This window comes from Dendrobates tinctorius, unplaced genomic scaffold (genome assembly GCF_039654945.1).
Source record: "Dendrobates tinctorius isolate UK_male_01 unplaced genomic scaffold, ASM3965494v1 ptg000115l, whole genome shotgun sequence".
Lineage (NCBI taxonomy): Eukaryota > Metazoa > Chordata > Amphibia > Anura > Dendrobatidae > Dendrobates > Dendrobates tinctorius.
In genome coordinates this window covers 3,127,674-3,151,447 of record NW_027361783.1, presented here as the reverse complement: position 1 = coordinate 3,151,447, position 23,774 = coordinate 3,127,674, and the positions used below count along the sequence as shown (strand labels likewise).

General features: G+C 43.1%; 1 protein-coding gene across 1 annotated transcript in view; it reads left to right on the top strand.

Moving 5' to 3' along the window:
- Window positions 1-23,774, top strand: part of JARID2 (jumonji and AT-rich interaction domain containing 2) — a 192,560-nt gene that overhangs the window by 147,474 nt on the left and 21,312 nt on the right. The window contains exons 7-9 of the mRNA XM_073589950.1: window positions 7,844-8,858; window positions 17,108-17,604; window positions 22,433-22,525. Of these exons, the coding sequence (XP_073446051.1) occupies window positions 7,844-8,858; window positions 17,108-17,604; window positions 22,433-22,525 (1,605 nt within the window). The remainder of the gene's footprint in view (window positions 1-7,843; window positions 8,859-17,107; window positions 17,605-22,432; window positions 22,526-23,774) is intronic.

Here is a 23,774-nt window from a genome sequence, read left to right as displayed (position 1 = left end):
TACCCTCTGTGTTGGAACCTGACTTCCATAGGCACCAAGAAACCGGGCAATCTGGGATTCCTGATGGCACACATACTCCACCCTACCTGAAGGATGTTGTGTCAACCTGGACTGTGTGTGGTCCTATACTCCTTCTTCAGGCCATTCTGGCAGGCTTGAGGAAGAGGGGCCGTAAAGGGGGGGGTACTGTAACAACCTTGCTGGCGTCACTGCATGGCCTCCCATCCCCCGCACACCAACTTACTTTCTGCTTCAAGCCATGCTGTGAAATCTGTCTGTTGCCAGCCCTGAGCTCCATGTGCTATGCCTCTTGTTCTCCTGCTTGCTCTCCATGTTTCCTGACTCTGTGTATAGGGGGGCGGCGCCTGAACTCTCTGGTTCTTATGCAGTCAGGGTGCACCTGGGTAATCTGTCCCTGACCAATCACCTGGAGCCCTTGACTATTTAGTTTCGCCACTCCCACTGAAACATTGCCTGTGCAATGTCTAAAGTCAGTTAGCTCCTTGCTGCTGAACTAGCCAGGCCCTGTTCTGTGTATCTCCTTCTCTGTAGGAATACTCTGTCTCGCTTTGTACCTTGTCCGCCTGCCAGGAGGCAGAATATCCTGGTCCTTGTGTCTTTGTCCCTGTGTCTCTGTCTGAACTCAGTCTTACCTCTGTCTGTCAGTCTCCTTGTTTGTGGTTTCCTTCTCTGCCGTGTCTTTCCTTGTGTCCTCCCTGTCTGTGCATCTGCACCCTCGCAGCTTTATCTGTGTTCCGCACTCCTGCGGCTCTGCCTGTTCCGCACTCCTGCGGCTCTGCCTGTTCCGCACTCCTGCGGCTCTGCCTGTTCCGCACTCCTGCGGCTCTGCCTGCTCCGCACTCCTGCCTTTATCCATACCTGCATCTCCTGTGTGAACAGGTCCAAACCTGTTCTCTCATATACCACACCTTCCTGCCTATATCCATACCTGCATCTCCTGTGTGAACAGGTCCAAACCTGTTCTCTCATATACCACTCCTTCCTGCCTTTATCCATACCTGCATCTCCTGTGTGAACAGGTCCAAACCTGTTCTCTCATATACCACTCCTTCCTGCCTTTATCCATACCTGCATCTCCTGTGTGAACAGGTCCAAACCTGTTCTCTCATATACCACTCCTTCCTGCCTTTATCCATACCTGCATCTCCTGTGTGAACAGGTCCAAACCTGTTCTCTCATATACCACTCCTTCCTGCCTTTATCCATACCTGCATCTCCTGTGTGAACAGGTCCAAACCTGTTCTCTCATATACCACACCTTCCTGCCTATATCCATACCTGCATCTCCTGTGTGAACAGGTCCCTACCTGTTCCTTCTCATGCTGTGCCCGCCTGTCCTGTGTCTCAAGCCGTGCCCGCCTGTCCTGTGTCTCAAGCCGTGCCCGCCTGTCCTGTGTCTCAAGCCGTGCCCGCCTGTCCTGTGTCTCAAGCCGTGCCCGCCTGTCCTGTGTCTCCAAGCCGTGCCCGCCTGTCCAGTGTCTCCAAGCCACGCCTGCTTGCCCTGTATCTGTCGTACCTTCTTGCCCTGTGTATCAGCCTGCTTGTCACTCTCACCTATCCAGGTGTCCTGTTCCCGAGTGGGATCAGCAGCCACAGCCAGACACCACCCTGGAGTGGCACCCGGCAGCTACCTGCCGCACAAGCCTGACCTCACCATCAGAGGCTCCAGTGAAGACCAAGGAAGCTGCCGTAGTTACGCCCCTTCCAGGGTAGTCTGGTTTGTGGCACAGTGGGGCCACAACCCCCCCCGGCTCGCGCCATTCAGCCAAGGCGCGAGCGTGACAACTCGGCTACAAAATTCACACCTCCCTATAATTTTACGTGGGGTCTCCATCTCGTGGCTTAATTTCTGTGGTTCCTAAACATTCCCACTTATCAATAGCTCACAGTTGATGTTGGAAGAAAGTAAGTTAATGACCTGATTGTATCCGTGAACTCTTTAGAATGAGCCATTGGTTATACGTATATCTGTGGACTACCGTTCTGCCTTGCATACATTGATCTAAATCAGAAAAAGAAGGGGTCGGACTTATATCATGTTGTAGCCGAACAGAAGAGACCCAGCAAAATTTATATTAAAATTAATAATTTTTATTAATATAAAAATCAAATTTAAAATATCAAAATGCCCAGCTGGAGGCTATTTAACCGTCACTCAAAAACAGACCATAAGTATAAAGATTAAATTAATAGAACAATAAAAATAATTTATACAAGGCTAAATCTCTGATTAGCAGCTACAGACACAATCACCATAATCCTAATGTATTGTTATTTTAACGGTAAAGTAGGTTCAACATACTTTAGTGCCTGCAGTTACAAAGTCCCCATGTACATATCTATCAAAATGGATGTCTATCCTAAAGGTATACAAGATTAGCCAAGTAGCCTAGAAAAACAATAAAAATAAAAATAAAGTACTTATTTACCTCATATAAATCAGTATTAATGGTGCTGAATGGCGTGACCTCCTCTACTCCAACGCACGTTTCGCAATAGCTTCTTCTGGGGCGATTGATCATTGATACATTGACCTAAGTAGCAAGATGGCTTCTAGATATCGATAGCTCACAAGGACATACCTCCAGCCATGCATACAACTTTCCCCCCCCCCCCCAAGTGCACACCAACACTGCACACACATTATATATCTACATACATAGGGCAGAGCTGTAGGAATGCATAACTTTGTTTGATGGAAACCGGTCCATGCCTGCTTGACTCTAAAATAGGTTTATCACGCTCCTTTTTCCCTCACATCTTTAATGTCTTGTAGTAATAAATAAGTGTCAGCATGTTTCCCGGTTAATAGTGAGACAGTCTGGCATGTATTAATAGTGGAGACAGTCATATATAATTATAAGCTGTGAGACTGTTGGAAATGTCTCCTTGCTGCCCCGTCTAGAAGGAGATAGGGCGCCTTAGTATTCTGTATCTCCCCCTCCATTGCCTATGACCACGGATGAACTTCACAGATCATATTTCCCTAGACAAATACTCCGCTCGTATTACACAATGCATGTTCAATACCTCACTGTGTGGTGCTGAATGAGCCCTTAAATAATTAACTACTGTATTTACTGCTTGTGCCAGATGTCTAGTAGTGTATTATATCGGGTGTACAATATAGCTATATTGATAGTTTTTGTTTCTTTTTTTTTACATAAATTGCTGTTTTCTGTTATCATAGGCAATTAAAGCCTGAAGTCCCATGCCTACGACAGGTCTATAAATCAAAGTCTTCCACTTAAAACAAAGAATTTATCCTTAAGGGCCTAAAGACATGCACAGTTAAAAGCATCTGCCAGTGTAGTAATTGTGCTTGATCCACAACTCCAGGAACTCATGTTGAGGGAACCTGTCACATTGAACAAGCAGTCTGATTTATGGGCAGCAGATGATAATACAGTAACAGCTAAGAATTTTGATATGCTGTTCTGTGGCAAGCTTTCCAGTTTAACTTGTAATTTTTAATTTCTAACAGATGCTCATTCTGAGCTGAAGAGTCCAGTAGGCGGTTATGAGTCAAGAGTCCAGTGGGAGGTTCTACAAACTGTGGCAGCAATCTGTATGCTCCCTTAATACAAGGATCTAAGGGGTAACGTTTCTCCTTCTGTAGAGTGACATGCCTGGTATGCCAGTGTAAGGAGACTTATACAGTGGGTACGGAAGACCCCTTTAAATTTTTCCCTCTTTGTTTTATTATTGCAGCCATTTGGTAAATTCAAAATTAATTCATTTTTTTTTCTCATTAATGTACACTCTGCACCCCATCTTGACTGAAAAAAGCAGAAATGTAGGCATTTTTGCAAATTTATTAAAAAAAAAGAAAAACTGAGCTATCACATGGTCATAAATATTCAGACCCTTTGCTCACAGTCATATTTAAGTCACATGCTATCCATTTCCTTGGGATCCTCCATGAGATGGTTCTACTCCTTCATTGGAGTCCAGATGTGTTTAAACTGATAGGACTTGATTTGTAAAGGCACACATCTGTCTATATAAGACCTCACAGCTCACAGTGCATGTCAGACCAAATGAGAATCATGAGGTCAAAGGAACTGGCCAAAGAGCTCAGAGACAGAATTGTGGCAAGGCACAAATCTGGCCAAGGCTACAAAAGAATTTCTGCAGTACTCAAGGTTCCTAAGGGCACAGTGGCCTCCAAAATCCTTAAATGGAAGAAGTTTGGGACCACCAGAAGTCTTCCTAAACTTGGCTGTCCAGCCAAACTGAGCAATTGTGGGAGAAGAGCCTTGGTGAGAGAGGTAAAGAAGAACCCCGAGATCACTGTGGCTGAGCTCCACAGATGTGGTAGGGAGGTGGGAGAAAGTGCTTACCATGATTAAGGCTTAATTGCTGAAACGCGTTGGTAATATTTCTGCCTCTTGTGTTACCCACATTGTTTTTTCATGTTTTTAAAAAGCAAATAAAAAACTGTTTTTAATACATCAGTGGATTGTTTCATCGCTGGAGCACATCTCTTCTTTTTTTTCTGCTGAAAATTCCACAAAATGAACTATCACTGCAGCCTTCCACCAGTCGGGCCATTATGGCAGAGTGGCCCGACATAAGCCTCTCCTCAATGCCAGACATATGAAAACCCTCATAGAGTTTGCTAAAAAAAGCACATGAAGGACTCCCAGAAATAAGATTCTCTGGTCTGATGAGACAAAGAATTATCACCAAAAAGTTCTAAGTGGTATGTGTGGCGAAAACCAGGCACTGCTCATCACCTGCCCAATACAATCCGAACAGTGAAACATGGTGGTGGCAGCATCATGCTATAGAGGTGTTTTTCAGCTGCAGGGACAGGATGACTGGTTGCAATTGAAGGAAACATGAATGTGGCCAAGTACAGAGAGATTCTGGATGAAAACCTCTTCCAGAGTGCTTTGGACCTCAGACTTGGCTGAAGGTTCACCTTCCAACAAGACAATGACCCTAAGCACACAGCTAAAATAACAAAGGAGTGGCTTCAGAACAACTCTGTGACCATTCTTGACAGGCCCAGCCAGAGCCCTGACCTAAACCCAATTAAGCATCTCTGGAGAGACCTGAAAATGGCTTTCCACCAACGTTCACCATCCAACATGACGGAACTGGAGAGGATCTGCAAGGAAGAATGGCAGAGGATCCCCCAAATCCAGGTGTGAAAAACTTGTTGCATCACTCCCAAGAAGACTCATGGCTGTACTAGCTCAAAAGGTGCTTCTTCTCAATACTGAGAAAAGGGTATGAATACTTATGACCATGTGATATTTCAGTTTTTCTTTTTTAATATATTTGCAAAAAATTCTACATTTCTGTTTTTTTCAGTCAAGGTAGGGTGTACTTTTTTTTTTTTTTTTTTTGCATTTACCAAATGGCTGCAATGAAAGAGTGAAAAAATTTAATGGGGTCAGAATACTTTCCGTACCCACTCTAAGCCATGCAATGCTCTTCTGGGAAATTTAAATATGCAAAGGAGAAATGTTACCTCTTAGATCCAAGTTACATGCCAAATCAGATCTCATACTTTGCACTGATGAGGGGCAACACCCCAAAACACTGTCTGCAGTGTGAGACTGGTTTAGTTTTTATGATGAGTCATATGTCAAGGTTCATTAAAGGGTCGGTATTGCCTTGTAGGGTTGCTACTTTCAATAGATGGCACGAGAGTTAAAACCCTCTTCCTCTCTGAAGAGATCATTTGCTTATTTAGTTTCCCAGAGGTGCATTGTATGGCTTATAATCCTCCCTACACTGACATGACAGGCATCTCAATCTCCACAAGGAGAAACATTACCCCTTAGATCCCAGTAAGAAGCCTCTGGTACAGACAAATCAGATCTCATATTTTGCACTGATGAGTGGCAACACCCCGAAGCATGTCTGCAAATTGAGATTTTGGTTTGGCTTTTATCCTAAGTTGTATGCCAAATCTCGTTAAAGGGTCGATATTGACTTTAGGATCACTATTAACGTAAGTCCTCTTTCTCTACGGAGAGGCAGTTTGCACCCTTAAGACAGAAAGACGCCCGGCCTCGCGTCAACGATGTTCTGCCCTGCTGTGACTCACCCAGGAAAAAACAAGGTTTCCATAGGTGAACCTGCGGAAGGATCATTAACGGTGTGAAGCGAATCCGATGAGGCACGGAGCTGGAGGCCGACCATCCCCTGCAGGCCGATGAGGGCGATTATGGTGGCGGCGGGGATCCTTCCGTTTTGCCGGCGCACCCTTAACCCCTTAATGTCCAATGACGGACACAGTCCGTCATCAGACATCTCCCCTGCTTTGATGAGAGGGCTCCGGCGCTGAGCCCGCATCAAAGCCGGGACATGTCAGCTGTTATGAACAGCTGACATGTGCCCGCAATAGGCGCGAGCGGAATCGCCGTCCGCCCGCGCCTATTAACTAGTTAAATGCCGCTGTCAAAGCTGACAGCGGGCATTTAAATAGCATTTCCGGCCGCCGGGCCGGAAATGACGTCATCGCCGACCCCCGTCACGTGATCGGGGGTCGGCGTCATGTTGCCTGGACAACCAGAGGTCTCTATGAGACCTCTGGTTGTTCCAGGCATATGGCTTTCAGCACCACCCGGTGGTCGGCGCTGAAAGCACAGCAGTAAATCTGCTACATATGTGCGATCTGCTCATCGCCCTTATGTAGCAGAGCCGATCGTGTTGCGCAAGCTTCTAGCCTCCTATGGAGGCTATTGAAGCATGCCAAAAGTAAAAAAAAAAAAAAAGTTTAAAAATAAAAAAAAATTAAAAAAACCTAAAAGTTCAAATCACCCCCCTTTCGCCCCAATCAAAATAAAACAGTAAAAAAAAAATCCCACATACACATATTGGGTATCGCCGCGTTCAGAATCGCCCGATCTATCAATAAAAAAAAGCATTAACCCGATCGCTAAACGGCGTAGCGAGAAAAAAATTCAAAACGCCAGAATTACGTTTTTTTGGTCACCAAGACATTGCATTAAAATGCAATAACGGGCGATCAAAAGAACGTATCTGCACAAACGTGGTATCATTAAAAACGTCAGTCCGGCACGGAAAAAATAAGCCCTCACCCGACCCCAGATCATGAAAAATGGAGACGCTATGGGTCTTGGAAAATTGCACAAATTTTTTTTTTTTGTTTTTTTTTTTTAGCAAACTTTGGAATTTTTTTTCACCACTTAGATAAGAGGACATAGACATGTTCGGTGTCTATGAACTCGTAATGACCTGGAGAATCATAATGGCAGGTCAGATTTAGCATCTAGTGAACCTAACAAAAAAGCCAAGCAAAAAACAAGTGTGGGATTACACTTTTTTTGCAATTTCACCGCACTTGGAATTTTTTTCCCGTTTTCAAGTACACGATATGGTAAAACCAATGATGTCATTTAAAAGTACAACTCGTCCCGCAAAAAATAAGCCCTCACATGGCCATATAAACGGAAAAATAAAAAAGTTATGGCTCTGGAAAGAAGGGGAGGGAAAAATGAAAATGTAAAACCAAAAATACCCCTGGTCGTTAAGGGGTTAAGACAAAGAAGCACTGGACTCTAAAGCCCTGAATGAGCAGTAATAAACTACAGGAATTACACATTATACTTTCTGCTCCTCTCTTCCTGCTCTGTTTTGCTGCCCTCAGATTGAGCTGCATGCTCACTATGACAGGTTCCCTTTGCATATTGTTACCATTAAGATTCAATAATGCATTACATGTGGTATTGTTTTAGATGACGTGTAATAATCTGCAACTGTGCTGCTTTGTGTCTGTGGATTTGTAACTGGCTTTTATCTGAATTCACAGTACCCCCACTTTCAATTTTTTTTTTTTCAGGTTTCCAAGGTGAACGGAATAACCCGGTTATCATCGGGTTCTAATGCAGCCGGTGCCAAAAAAAGTAGAGAAGCAAGACCTTCACCGTCCAAAACTGTGAAGTATACTGCAACGGTGACCAAGGGAACTGTCACATACACCAAAGCCAAGAAAGAACTGGATAAGGCAACCAAACTAAATCACAGCAAAACCAGTTCATCTGTTCACCACACAATCTCAGGGACCACAGAAAGCAGCAATGCAAAAACTCGTAAACAGGTGCTATCTCTTTCCACATCCAAGCCCAACTGTGCCACTGGTATTAGCTGTGTCAAGGTGAATGGCAAGTTGAACAAAAAGACTTGCATTAGGGAAGTGGGGCGGCAGCTAAGGGAAGGACTGCGCAACTCAAAAAGACGTCTGGAAGAGGCAAACCACCCCAACAAGGCGCAGCCTTTAGTAAAAAAAATTAAAGTATCCGCCAGCTTGCCAGAGGTTAGAAGCAAAAGGCTAGCAGCGGAGAAACAGGTGCTTAATGGACACATAAAGAAAGATGTGCCAGAGAAGATGCTGGAGAGAAACAGGCCAAAGCGGGCCTCAGCAGCCAAGAGCACACCAACTACACAAACCCGCAGTAAGACGGAAGATGCTGGCTGTGAAAATCGCTCTACCTCGCAGACCGATTCCTCGCACAAATCTGTGGACTCAACAAATCCTGAAAAAATTGATGGGAGGACCCAGTGTGTAGCCATGTGTGAGATTCCTGTCCTCCGACCTTCTGCCAAGGAGTTTCATGACCCTTTGATCTATATTGAGTCCATCCGATCCCGAGTGGAGAAGTATGGTATGTGCACCGTGATCCCGCCACCGGACTGGAGACCCGAGTGCAAGCTGAATGAGGAGATGCGCTTTGTGACGCAGAACCAACACATCCACAAGCTTGGACGACGCTGGGGCCCCAATGTGCAGCGGCTGGCCTGCATCAAGAAGCACCTCAAATCTCAGGGCATCTGCATGGATGAGCTTCCTCTTATAGGTGAGGGTATAACACAGACCAAATGGCATGTGACTGATTTCTCAGTTCTGCTTTACAATTGTGTTTTTTCCCTATAGCGAAAGCACATGGTAAGCTGAATAATCTGTGACACAAAGCTGTGTATCTTCATTGTCTAATAATATCTTCCTTTTGTTCGATGTAGGCGGCTTCTACGTTGTTTTTTGTACAGACTATGAATTTTGGGGAATTTCCTTCTCTGGTAGCGTATTCTGGTGTAGTTCCTCTGTAGTAGTCATGAAGCGTCTGTATGTTCTACGTAGACAACCTACGCTTCTGATACCAGCGCACATGATTCCATGTGGTTATTTTTTTTCATGTTTATCTGTATGATCTTTAATTAATTTTTCAATGAAGCAGCAAGCCCAAGAAATTTCAAATGATAAATCCGAAGTCCTGGAGGAATGTCAATCACTGCTCCACTCTGCCTTTGTTGCTCCTTTTCATTATCCCTTGCTCCACTTTATGCTCCATCAGGGATTTCTTTTGTAATCGTTTCCAAATTTTATATCCTCAGTTTATTTTAAGTGTGTGTGTGTAAGACGCTGTGTGCTTTTAGTGTGCCATCTCATCCTTCAGCCTGCTTTTGAAGCGTTTAGTTGGTGCCCAGGTTTCTCCATTGTTTGTTTTTTGTGCAGTTTTTTGCCCTGCTTTATTTTGTCTTTGCTCTGTACCGTTTACACTTTTGTTTTGTGATTGCTTTGTCAGCAAACGTTGCATAATACGCAACCATTCATAACTGTTTGCATTAATGCTAATATACGCCATTTTTTCTTTACTCATGCATATTTGACTTTGACAAATTGATCATTTCAGATTTTTGACATTCCTTATTCTAGCTATTTCAATTTTTAAAAAAAAAAAAATATTTAGAAAATTTTGAGAAAATTACAAAGGAACTACAAGTAACTTGTCCATATCAACTTCAACTAGTCTGGGACCATCTCAAAGACTTTTTTTTCTCCAAATCTTTTCATCACACTTGTCTTAGCAAAGTCTATGTTTGATTGACAGAGGGGGCAATGTACCAAGATGATTTATACATGAGTAACCTATTACTGTGCTGGTAACATCAAACCTTTGTTTGGTAATATGTCAAAAAACTAATCGATGAAGTTCTTGCCAGTCTGGGGTGCTTTATTTTCAATGAAGTGTCCCATATAAAAGGTCATGATGGAGTCCCCTTATGTGGTTTTGTAGCTCAAGACCAAAGGGGTCAATGTTTGTTTCACTTTCCATACCCTTTCCATTGTCCCTGGGCCAAGTCCCCGCTATTGCAGTTCCTCTGGGGAGTCCTTCACCAGATTCCACCATCCAATAGGCTGGGCTACTTTTCTCCAGGAGCCCCCATAACACAGTGCCTTTGTCTCCAACATTCACACGTTATTTGGTGACGACTTTGTTGCCTATCTGTTTTGATTCCTACTTAATTGTGGACAGAGCTGTAATTGTAGCCTCTTGCTTCATGTTGGTACACAGCCCCCTCATCTTTCTTTTGTCAGTGTTTTTATTGCAATTTTTGTAGGGGAAAAAAAAAAAGTTATGTCATATAAGGTTAAAACCCTGAGACCTGGTTCAATCCATGTTGGTGCCTTCATAAGCACCTATGTTGGGCTCGATATAAGGCCCAGTGGTTGATGGTTTCCACAGCCTGATCAGACAGTCAAATTCAATCATATTTTCAGTTCATGGTTTGACTTTCCATCCCTTTTCCAGCAACTTTGTTTCTTGTGAAGTTGCATGTTCAATCTAATGGAAATATATGTAAATGTCATGTCTTGCTGAAATCTGCTCTTGCATTGGTTGATGAGAAAATCAATCCCTAACTGTGTGCTTATTAAGGCACTAGGATGGAATCATTTTCTCACAAATGCACGTGTGTGTCAGCACAGACACTAGGTGTGGAAATGTCCACTATCCTTCTTGCTAAGAAGGGGCATGTTCTAAAAGTAGATCTTCAAGCGCAAATCTCAGAATATGCAGGAAAGAGCGTAAAGAAGATGCAACATAATCATTCTGAATATTTCCATCAATTTATGCAGGTCTCTAGTAGAAGATTTAAAGGAAGACATTGTGATTTTGATTTCCTAAATTTGCCTAATTGGCATTTAGAATTTCATGCCGAATGTCCTAAATTCTTAATTGCTGATCTTTAAAGGGAGTTTTTCACCCCCAAAATGCCACCTAAACCACTTATACAGGTGTGTCAAGGACTTCACCACCCATAAGAAAAAAATATCATACCTGTAGTATAGTGAACAAAACAAATGCGTGTATAATTTTGTACACACAAACACACACACGTGTGAAACTGTTTGCCCCCTTCCGGATGTCCTATTCTTGTGCATGCTTGTTACACTTAAATGTTTCAGATCACCAAACAAATGTAAATATTAGACAAATATAACACAAGTAAACACAAAATGCTGTTTTTTAGGCTAGTTTCACACTAGCGTATTATTAAGCACAAAATAAATCCAAACCTACAGGGCCCTGTGTGAAAAAGTGATTTCCCCCTAAACCTAATAACTGGTTGGGCCACCTTTAGCAGCAACAACTGCAATCAAGCGTTTGCGATAACTGGTAATAAGTCTTTTTCAAATCTCCGAAGGAATTTTGTCTCACTCACCTTTGCAGAATTGTTGTAATTCAGCCACACTGGAGGGTTTTCAAGCATGAGCTGACTTTTTAAGGTCATGCCACAGCATTTCAAGTGGATTAAGGTCAGGATTTTGACTAGGCCACTCCAGTCTTAATTTTGTTTTTCTTAAGCCATTCAGAAGTGGAATTACTGTTGTGTTTTGGATCATTGTATTCCTGCATAACACAAGTGCGCTTCAGCTTGAGGTAATGAACAGATGGTCGGACATTCTCCTTGAGGATTTTTGGGTAGACAGCAGAATTCATGGTTCCATTTACCACGGCAAGTCTTCCAGGTCCTGAAGCAGCAAAACCGCCCCAAACCATTACACTACCACCACCATATTTTACCGTTGGTATGATGTTCCTTTTTTTAAAATGCTGTGTTACTTCTACGCCAGATGTAATGGGACATACACCTTCGAAAAAGTTCAACTTTTATCTAGTCAGTTTACAGAGTCTTCTCCCAAAAGTCTTGGGGATCATCAAGATGTTTTCTGGCAAAACTGAGACAAGCCTTTTATGTTTTTATTGCTCAGCAGTGGTTTTCGTCTTGGAACTCTGCTATGCAGGCCATTTTTGCACAGTCTTTCTTATGGTGGAGTCATGAACACTGACCTTAACTGAGGCAAGTGTGCTCTGCAGTATGTTGTTGTGGGGTCTTTTGTGACCTTTTAGATGAGTCATCACTGCGCTCTTGGGGTAATTTTGGTCAGTGGCCACTCCTGGGAAGGTTCACCACTATTCCATATTTTTGCCATTTGTGGATAATGGCTTTCACTGTGTTTTGCTGGAGTCACAAAGCTTTAGAAATGGCTTCATAACGTTTTACAGACTGATTGATCTCAATTACTTTGTTTCTCATTTCACCGAGAATTTCTTTGGATCGCAGCATGATGTCTAATTTTTCAGGATCTTTTGGTTTACTTTGTCAGTCAGGTCCTATTTAAGTGATTTCTTGATTGAATACAGGTTTAGCAGTAATCAGGCCTGGATGTGGCTAGGGAATTAGATCTCAGCTTCCCAAAGATGTGATAAACCATAGTTAATTTATGTTTTAAAGGGGTGACAATCACTTTTTCACAGTGCCCTGTAGGTTTGGATTTCTTTTTTCACTTAATAATAAAGACCTTCATTTAAAAACTGCATTTTAAGTGTTTACTTGTGTTACCTTTGTCTATTTAAATTTGTTTTGTGATCTGAAACATTGAAGTATGTGTGTGTATATATTATTATACTTGGTTTGGCTAAGGCCTCAGTGTAGAATTACACACCCTCAATTTGCGTCATAACATTCATATTTTGATTATTAGTGCTCTTTGCAGCCACACTCATATAGGATTATTCTATTTTCTCCATGCTGACTCCTAGGCTCCTATCTGCAGCACAGTCCTGTATGGCAACTGCAGACAGGAGCCAGCAATGAGAGCTGGCAATGCAAATGCAATCATGACTGCTGTGTTCATGTAGGAGGTGAAGAGCTGCTGATTAAGTTCAGCACTGTCTATTAAGATAGGACAATCGGCAGCTCTTCACCTCCACAAGTACACTGCAGCTGCACTCATCGCTGGCTCCTGTTTGCGGCAGCTGTGCGGTACTGTACTGCAGACAGGAGGCAGCAAGGACACAATGTGAGCGTGGTTGCAGTATCCATGCAGAACTACTCTCTTGAGTTCAGGAAGTGCTCAATCAAGATGACAGTGCTCAATATGCGAGTTGATTGGGCATAATGGTGCACTGAGACCAATGCCATGCCAATGGTTCACCAAAACTCCCTTGATACAAAATAAATATTTTTTTTTTTCTTGGCAACTAAACTGCTGAAATCTGTACTGCAGGTATGATTATATTTAGGCTAATTCCCGTACATACCATAATGGTTTATTTAATTTTTTTGGGTTGACATACTCCCTTTAAGGGATTTTCATAAGTATCATGTTTAACTGTGTCTACGTTTCTGTATGCTGACGCTATCATGCATATATCTATGAGATACAGTGGGGAAAAAAAGTATTTAGTCAGTCAGCAATAGTGCAAGTTCCACCACTTAAAAAGATGAGAGGTGTCTGTAATTTACATCATAGGTAGACCTCAACTATGGGAGACAAACTGAGAAAAAAAAATCCAGAAAATCACATTGTCTGTTTTTTTTTTTCATTTTATTTGCATATTATGGTGGAAAATAAGTATTTGGTCAGAAACAAAATTTCATCTCAATACTTTGTGATATATCCTGTGTTGGCAATGACAGAGGTCAAACGTTTTCTGTAAGTCTTCACAAGGTTGCCACACACTGTTGTTGGTATGTTGGCCCATTCCTCCATGCAGATCTCCTCTAGAGCAGTGATGTTTTTGGCTTTTCGCTTGGCAACACTGACTTTCAACTCCCTCCAAAGGTTTTCTATAGGGTTGAGATCTGGAGACTGGCTAGGCCACTCCAGGACCTTGAAATGCTTCTTACGAAGCCACTCCTTCGTTGCCCTGGCGGTGTGCTTTGGATCATTGTCATGTTGAAAGACCCAGCCACGTTTCATCTTCAATGCCCTTGCTGATGGAAGGAGGTTTGCACTCAAAATCTCACGATACATGGCCCCATTCATTCTTTCATGTACCCGGATCAGTCGTCCTGGCCCCTTTGCAGAGAAACAGCCCCAAAGCATGATGTTTCCACCACCATGCTTTACAGTAGGTATGGTGTTTGATGGATGCAACTCAGTATTCTTTTTCCTCCAAACACGACAAGTTGTGTTTCTACCAAACAGTTCCAGTTTGGTTTCATCAGACCATAGGACATTCTCCCAAAACTCCTCTGGATCATCCAAATGCTCTCTAGCAAACTTCAGACGGGCCCGGACATGTACAGGCTTAAGCAGTGGGACACGTCTGGCACTGCAGGATCTGAGTCCATGGTGGCGTAGTGTGTTACTTATGGTAGGCCTTGTTACATTGGTCCCAGCTCTCTGCAGTTCATTCACTAGGTCCCCCCGCGTGGTTCTGGGATTTTTGCTCACCGTTCTTGTGATCATTCTGACCCCACGGGGTGGGATTTTGCGTGGAGCACCAGATCGAGGGAGATTATCAGTGGTCTTATATGTCTTCCATTTTCTAATTATTGCTCCCACAGTTGATTTCTTCACTCCAAGCTGGTTGGCTATTGCAGATTCAGTCTTCCCAGCCTGGTGCAGGGCTACAATTTTGTTTCTGGTGTCCTTTGACAGCTCTTTGGTCTTCACCATAGTGGAGTTTGGAGTCAGACTGTTTGAGGGTGTGCACAGGTGTCTTTTTATACTGATAACAAGTTTAAACAGGTGCCATTACTACAGGTAATGAGTGGAGGAAAGAGGAGACTCTTAAAGAAGAAGTTACAGGTCTGTGAGAGCCAGAAATCTTGATTGCTTGTTTCTGACCAAATACTTATTTTCCACCATAATATGCAAATAAAATGAAAAAAAAACAGACAATGTGATTTTCTGGATTTTTTTTTCTCAGTTTGTCTCCCATAGTTGAGGTCTACCTATGATGTAAATTACAGACGCCTCTCATCTTTTTAAGTGGTGGAACTTGCACTATTGCTGACTGACTAAATACTTTTTTTCCCCACTGTATATATTCAGGGTTGTCACAAGTTTTTGCTATGGGTATGATCTAAGAAAGTAAAGCTGGCACATGTAGTGAGCAGAGAGTGGGTGGGATAGACATGTATTGTTTTAAAGAAAATCTGTCACCTGGTTTTTGCTATGAAATGTGAGAGCAGCATGATGTTGAGACAGACTTTGTTTCAAACTATGTATCCTTTACTGGGCTGCTTGCTGGAATTTTGATAAAATCCCAGTTTTATCTGCTGCAGCTCCAGTTCTCTGAATGCTGAGCTCTGTATAACCCCGCTTACACCACTGACCGCTTTCTGTGTGCACTATACAGAGTGGTGTGGACAGGCTTATACAGAGCAGAAAGGACTACATGGCACGAGACAACTAGTCCTCTAGTGATGATAAAACACTGATTTTATTGAAACTACAATCAGTTCAGTAAGTGACACCTCACTGGAATCAGGGTCTCTAACCCTACATCACTCTTTTCTCAAATTAGATTGCAAAAACCTACCGACAGATTCCCTTTTAATCAAAACAGAATTAAGTGGTGGAATACGGGATCCAAAACTATTCCTAATCTGCAGACCAGTTCCCCTATGGTAAATAAATGGGCCCAGGGATTGTATTCCTGTGGCTTTCCCCTCACTTGTGACAACCCTGTGCATCTTTGTGGAGTTCCACCTGAAACCACAAGTATTTTAAGACTATTAAAAACTGATCTCTCTCTGTTTCTTTGTGGCGATATGCCGACTAGGCATTCAAGAATCGTTCACAGCGCTCTGCCCTGAAAGAAGACCGGGCCCCGGAGCCCCCGTGAACCCTTGCTTAAAGGATTCATCTCTAACATTAGATTTCTTTAATACATCACCACCATGCTGATGCACAGACAGAGGGGGTTATGTATTAGTCTTATATCTTGCTGATCTTTCAGAAGAGAAGCAATTTCAGTATAATCTGGAGTGTGTCCTGCTCAGTGTATCTTGATCTCTGCTGCCTAATGGTGTGGGGAACATACCGGCAAGCACCTCTGAGAATAGGCCTGTGGTCAAGGTACCTCTCACTTCTAATGTTAGTCAAGACCTTTGTGGATGTGGTAAGTTGGACTATCTGAGCCAGAACCTCTGGTAAGAAAATATAAGCCAACCCTTTCTTTTCCTTTCTTATGTGCATCATAGATCGTTTTCCCTCCTTGTTTCCGGCTGTCTTTTCATTACCTGTCATTAGCCGAACCGTTGGCCACACTTGTGCCTACTGACTAGTATGTTGGGCGTTGCTCCCGACATATTTCATAACGATTCATATATTGTCGCCACCTTTTACTGCTTTGCCAGTGTAGAGAATAGGATTGAGGTGCCCGATGTGAATCGTTTCTGTTCTTTGATCATCTATGGCCTACTTAGATGGCACTGCCTACCTTTTATTTTTAATGAGACTGTAAAAGTCACTTCCGGTGTTCCACTTAAAGGTTAGAAGAATGTGGCTACTTTCCTCCTAAAACAGGGCCACACTTGTCTGGTATCACAACTGTGCTTTATTCACTCCAGTGGAGCGAAGTTGTAATGCTGGACACCACCTGCAGACAAGTGTGGTTCTAAGAGAACAGCCATGTTTTTCTGATCTTGGATATCTCCTTTTTATGGTTTGATCTTTGGGAGAAGGCGTAATAATTTGAAAAGTCCCTTTAAAAAACGAATTTGCCAACTGCAATACTTGCCAAAATGAAGCAGACTGTAGACCGAGCTGAGCTGGACACCTGGCTGCATGTATTGCTGATGGTTGTCTAGTACTATGAAGTCTTGGACGTCAGGCAAGAATCCAAAGAGATGTTGGGATACTTGGCTAAGCTCTGCTTTTATTTGTTGGGCACCTAGCATTAGCACGTGTATATTTCTATGATGTCTTGCCCTTCCATTAAGAAGGAATAATGTGTTTTTAATCCAGACACCAATGCTAGAGTGTAACTATGTTTTTCTTGTTTCCGTCACAACCTCTACACAGGAGGCTGTGAGTTAGATCTAGCTCAGTTTTTCCAGCTCATCAATGAAATGGGTGGCATGCAACAAGTGACAGACCTCAAGAAGTGGAACAAATTGGCTGACCTTCTCCGCATCCCGAAAACCGCGCAGGATCGACTCGCAAAGCTGCAGGAGGCCTACTGCCAGTACCTTCTCTCCTACGATTCCCTTTCGCCCGAGGAGCACAAGAAACTGGAGAAAGAAGTTCTGCAGGAGAAAGAGAGCCTGGAAAAAAAGAAAGGTCCGCTGGAGGGACATGCCGAGAATGCATATAGATTACATTTGCTCCCAAGGTATGAACCCAAAAATGGATTAATTAATGGAGTGGTGCACCGAAATGGCCTGCGGGGGAAGCTAAAAGAAATGGATGTCCCTTTGAAAAATGGAAGACGAAGGCTGTTTGCTCAGGAAAAAGAGTGCACAGAAGAGGAACCTGAAGATAAAAGCTTATTTGGTGACCTACACAAGTGCATTTATAAAGTAAGCAACATTGATTATGTTGAACCAAATTGTATACGTTAATTTGCTGCTGCAGAAAAGTTGGATTCCCTGTGGCTGTCGTCTGAGGTACTATCGGGAGGAAGGCCGTAGCTGGGTGTACTTTGTGTATTGTTTAAATGGTGATTGAAGTGTTGTGATGGCTGTGGGCAAATCATTATCACAGCCCCTTTAATCATTAAATGGAACCTGTCATGTCTTAAAATGCTATTAATCAGCAGATTTGGAGTTAATTTGCAGTTTAATGGCTTTCTAAAGCCGCCGCACTGAAATCCTAGCTTCTGTGAGAAATAACGTTAATTTCCTCCCGGAAGCCTCTGGCTTTCAGTCATAAAGGTGCCGCTGACGTGGCTTCAGCTATCCTTCAGTACATAGTTAGCAGCGACTGAAACTATGCTCCAGCACTGACTGACAGCCGACTCTGTACTGATGCCATGTTGAGCCGGCTGTCTGTTAGTGCCGGGGGGGCTTGGATACAGCCACTGCTCACTGTATACTGAGCAATGACTAAAGTCACGCTTCTAAGACTGAAAGCCGGAGCCTGCCAAGAGAAATATAATGAATTTTCTCCTGGCAGCAGGGCTTTCAGTGCGACGGCCACATGGCTTTAGAATGCTATTAACCTGCAGATTAACGCTCATATCTGCAGATTAATAGCCTTTTGGAACATGATATGTTCCCTTTAATTTCCTATTTATTACTTCCATATTACCACCATATGGTGGCACACTCGCCAAGAACTGACAAAGTAGTGTTCGAGCTGCAAACTGTCTTCTCTGTCCTTATTTTAGTTTTATTGTGTTCTCTTGCCAAGTTTATGTTCCTTTGAGGAGTGGTGATTTTACATCCTGTTTTTCTTTACTTCTTAAGATAAAGTATGGCAGAAGTAAAATTCCATATACTCCCTGCCTATCTGCTATGTTTTGGGAACCCATGGTGTTATAAACAAAATGTAAAATGAAGGAAATAAGCTGAAAAGTCAAATATTTTTCAGTCCGATCACTTTAAGAACCCACAAATTAATGAAAACTGCTGGCTATACTGTGTGCAATTATGATTTTTTTTTTTTTTACTGTACATTTTATATGATTAATACATTTATTTGCTTGTGAAATTAAATATTTAGAAAACTAAAATACTTATGAAAAAAAATCTCTAAAATTATGTAATTCTATCCATTAAGGACAAGTAGGTAGGACTACTTCCTAAATGAGTTTTAATCAGAGATTTCTTGTATTTATTGCAGCGATGATGAATTATTTATATGAACATACAATGGTAGTAACTTGCTATCTGGACAATTGCTGCTCTATGTAGAAAATGAAATCCACTTTTATGCTGTAAATGTGTCGTGTCGTTTTTGTTCTTCATGGTGGTATATGTAAGCTTCGCGTACTCTTCAATATCTCGAATTTAATATCGTTTCTCAAAGCAGTGCAATGCTGCGAAGTGAGTGAGCCCAGGATAGGTCGCCTATATATTAGATCAACTTCCAGCACCCCAACGTATCCGCCCTGGCAATGGCCGGATGTAACCCATGTACAGAATGGAGCAGCACCCCTGCATACACATTGACTGGAAGCTGATCTGCAGTTCTGTGCTATTCACTCTGTACACAGTTTACATCCAGCCGCCACCAGAGCTGATAAAAGCTGATCGTTGCGGGTGCTGGGAGTTGACCCTTATTGATCTGATATTGATGACCTATTCTTATGTCTAATTAGTGGACATCTTATAATATAAGACATCGAAATGACTTATTTTGACCATTCCAGTTGATTAATGCTCTAGAATTACACACCTATCTGCGCTAACTGGTCTGTGTTCTTAGATTTTTCTGTCCTTTGTCAGCTAAAACTAAACGTCCCGCACTATTGGCAGATCCTTCACTACCTTTCACAAGCCAATTCTTGTTTCTTGATAGATCATCAGAATTGTAGCCAAATTTCATTCTTAAGTGTATGTCCAGTTTAAAGGGCATCTGTCAGAAGGTTTTTGCGACCCCACCTGAGAGCAGCAGAGGCCCTAATTCCAGTGATGTGTCATTTACCGGGCAGCTTGCTATAGTTTTGATAAATTCCGTTTAATCTGCTTCGGATTTAGCACTTGTCTGAATGCTGAGTTGTGTAACCCCACCCACACCACTGATTGGCTGCTTTCTGTGTACACTGTGCATAGGCAGAAAGTTGCCAAGGGGGGGGGGCAAGGATATATTAAACTCCTGATTATCTTGGACTACCTGGTAGCAGGTTTAATCTTCCTTTAGTGACACTCTCCTGCTGATAAAACAGTAATATTATAAAAACTATAACAGCAACCCAATAAGTGACACATCGCTGGAATCAGGATCTCTGTGGCTACATTATGCTGCTCTCAGATTAGGTAACAAAAACCTGGTGACAGATTCCCTTTAAAGGGGTTGACCCCTTTCAGAAAGTCTTCATTCAAGGCTACAGTTTGTTGTGAAAAACAAACAAACTGCGCTTTACTCAATTTGTGGTTCAGCTCTGACTGTCTATGGTGCTGCCGTTGTCTGGGAATGGCTTCGTTGTGGATGTCACATCAACTGCATGGCAGCCAATCTGTGAGTTTAGTGGATCTGAATGGGTGGTCTGTCTATACGGGCAGGGCCATTTCCGCTGGCAAATATCTGAGGTGAGACTCAATAGACATTCTTACTTTTTAGACATGACAGTGGGGGAGAGGTCCCGCAGCAGTTATCTGGCTTACAGTGAGGTCTCATCTCATACTTATTTATTAGCAAGTGAAGTCAGCAGCAACAATGCGATCCCATCGCTAGAAGGACTAGCGTGGACGCAGAGCAGATGGGGTGCTAGTCCCAAAACATTGACCCCGCCTTACATACACTGCTCAAAAAAATAAAGGGAGCAATTAAACAACAGAATATAACTCCAAGTAAATCAAACTTCTGTGAAATCAAACTGTCCACTTAGGAAGCAACACTGATTAACAATCAATTTCACATGCTGTTGTGCAAATGGAATAGACAACAGACGAAAATTATTGGCAATTATCAAGACACCCTCAATAAAGGAGTGGTTCTTCAGGTGGGGACCACAGACCACATCTCAGTACCAATGCTTTCTGGCTGATGTTTTGGTCACTTTTGAATGTTGGTTGTGCTTTCACGCTTGTGGTAGCATGAGACGGACTCTACAACCCACACAAGTGGCTCAGGAAGTGCAGGTCATCCAGAATGGCACATCAATGTGAGCTGTGGCAAGGTTTGCTGTGTCTGTCAGCGTAGTGTCCAGAGGCTTGAGGCACTACCAGGAGACAGACCAGTACACCAGGAGACGTGGAGGGGGCTGTAGGAGGGCAACAACCCAGCAGCAGGACCGCTACCTCAGCCTTTGTGCAAGGAGGAACAGGAGGAGCACTACCAGAGCCCTGCAAAATGACCTCCAGCAGGCCACAAATGTGCATGTGTCTGCACAAACTGTTAGAAACTGACTCCATGAGGATGGTCTGAGGGGCTGACATCCACAGTTGGGGGTTGTGCTCATAGCCTATCACCATGCAGGACGCTTGGCATTTGCCACAGAACACCAGAATTGGCAAATTCGCCACTAGTGCCCTGTGCTCTTCACAGATGAAAGCAGGTTCACACTGAGCACATGTGACAGATATGACAGAGTCTGGAGATGCTGTGGAGAGTGATCTGCTGCCTGCAACATCCTTCAGCATGACTGGTTTGGCAGTGGGTCAGTAATAGTGTGGGGTGGCGTTTCTTTGGTAGGGCTGCACAGCCCTCCATGTGCTCGCCAGAAGTAGCCGGACTACCATTAGGTACCGAGATGAGTTACCCAGACCCCTTGTGAGACCGTATGCTGCTGCGGTTGTCCCTGGGTTCCTCCTAATGCAGGACAATGCCAGACCCCATGTGGCTGGAGTGTCAGCAGTTCCTGCAAGATGAAGACATTGAAGCTATTGACTGGCCTTACCATCCCCAGACCTGAATACGATTTAGCACATCTGGGACATCATGTCTCGCTCCATCCACCAACGTCACGTTGCACCACAGACTGTCCAGGAGTTGGCAGATGCTTTTGTCCAGGTGTGGGAGGAGATCCCTCATCAGGAGCATGCCCAGGTGTTGTACAGTAGGGAGGTCATACAGGCACGTGGAGGCCACACACAATACTGAGCATCTTTTCCTTGTCATGAGGCATTTCCACTGAAGTTGGATCAGCCTGTAATTTAATTTTCCACTTTGATTTTGAGTATCATTCCAAATCCAGTCCTCCATGGGACATTCATCTTGATTTACATTGATAATTATGTTTTATTATTCTGAACACATTCCACTATGCAATGAATAAAAATTTGCAACTGGATTATTTAATTCAGAGATATCTAGGATGTGGTATTTTAGTGTTCCCTTTATTTTTTTTGAGCAGTGTATTTTACTTCTGTATAGATCTATAGATCAAAAATGTGATCCTTTCAACCTCCACAAAGAATGGGCGAGAGTGACTGACCTCATGGCTCATCATCAGGGCTGGGAATATTTGAGCCAAAGTTTTTGTTTTTGAAGCTGAAGTAGTTTTCCAACTCCACCCAAAACTAGCTCCACAACGCTGGACGTCATAGAATATTTTTTAAATGTTTTTCATAGTTTTGATTGTAATATGGGACTGAATGGGAACAATCCAAAGTATTCTGGGATTGGTATATTTTCTACTTTGTGTTTTTGCGACCATCCACGATCTTTGCACAAAGGGATGGTAGATTTTTTAGATGTTGCCATTACTATCTGAGATTCTCATTTATTTTTCTCTCCTTACAGGGAAGGTCGATGTCGCTAACCACCTTCTTTCGGACAGCAAGGAACGTCATGAACATGTGCTTCAACAAGGAGCCTACAGTAGCAGAGGTTGAGGTGAGCAAATAAATGTGCACTCTTACACAGTCTACTAGGACCACTGCGCGTAGAGACACGTCACTTTCCAGGTGACGGTGAAAATTCTATGGACATGATAGAATTCTAAATGAATTTGTCTGCTCCAGCGATCCTGCAGGTTTCTGTGAACTGTCTGCCAGTGATGACATTCCCATTACCCGAGCCTAACCACTGCACCCAATCCTCGGCTTCAGCAGCCACTAGCTGAAAATGCTAACATCACCGCTTAGACCGATGATTGGCTGCAGCAGTCTTATTGGGGTTATCAGAAAGTCATCACTGAATGGCAGCAAACAAAGGTTGGCGAGACCACTTGCTGTTGGCAGCAGGGATATAGCCAATGAGTGCACCGTATGTTACTTTATCATGTACCCCGATATGTGTTGATTTACGTCACAATCCCTTTATTCTAATATGATAGCAAAAAAATAAAATAAAAACTGCCCGCTTCATCTTTACGTCAGGGGAGGAACTGAAGAAGTCAGAAATGCCTCATATAGAGGGAACCATTGATGGTATATAGCTTGGATATGCCCCAAGTATCTGATGAGTGAGGGTCTAACGCTAGAATAGAGTGTTACTAGCACTAGGAAAGCAACATCCCACTCCATCCACTGTCTGCTCCAAGAAAACACATGGCTGATTAGTAGCAGCGCCTGCTTTGCTCTATAGATTAAAAACGATTTCCCAGAGGCAGTGAGGCTGATCATGGCGTTACCGTCCATATGGAATATTCATGCTGCATCTGACCTGTATAATACCACTTTGTTTTCTGGGGCCTGCAGAGCAGCTGCTAGCAATAATCTTGGGTGTACATGATATTTATGATCTTGTTGGGCTGTCTAAAGTGTCCAGAACAAAATAAATCTAGTCCTCTGAAATGGGAGCTGGCCCCAACAGCACCAGCATTATGTGGAAGGTCATTTTAGGACATTGCACGGAATAAGCTGCATAGTATTCCATTCCTGCCATTGTGCCCTTATACACGAGCGACAGATTGAAGGGTTTAATATATCGGAGCATAAATAACGAGTGATGATTTTGAGCTGCGCTGGAATATATATTAGGAAACCTAATACAGGAGGCTTCGGCGCAGTGTATCGGCTCAGCTCGGTATCAGGATGGCGAGCGCCCAACACCTCCCATTGCATCGTAGCTCGGAAATGAATTGCAGCCCCCACGATTTCTGACTGCTTGTCTTCATGTGATAGGGGTAATGTATGTTCCA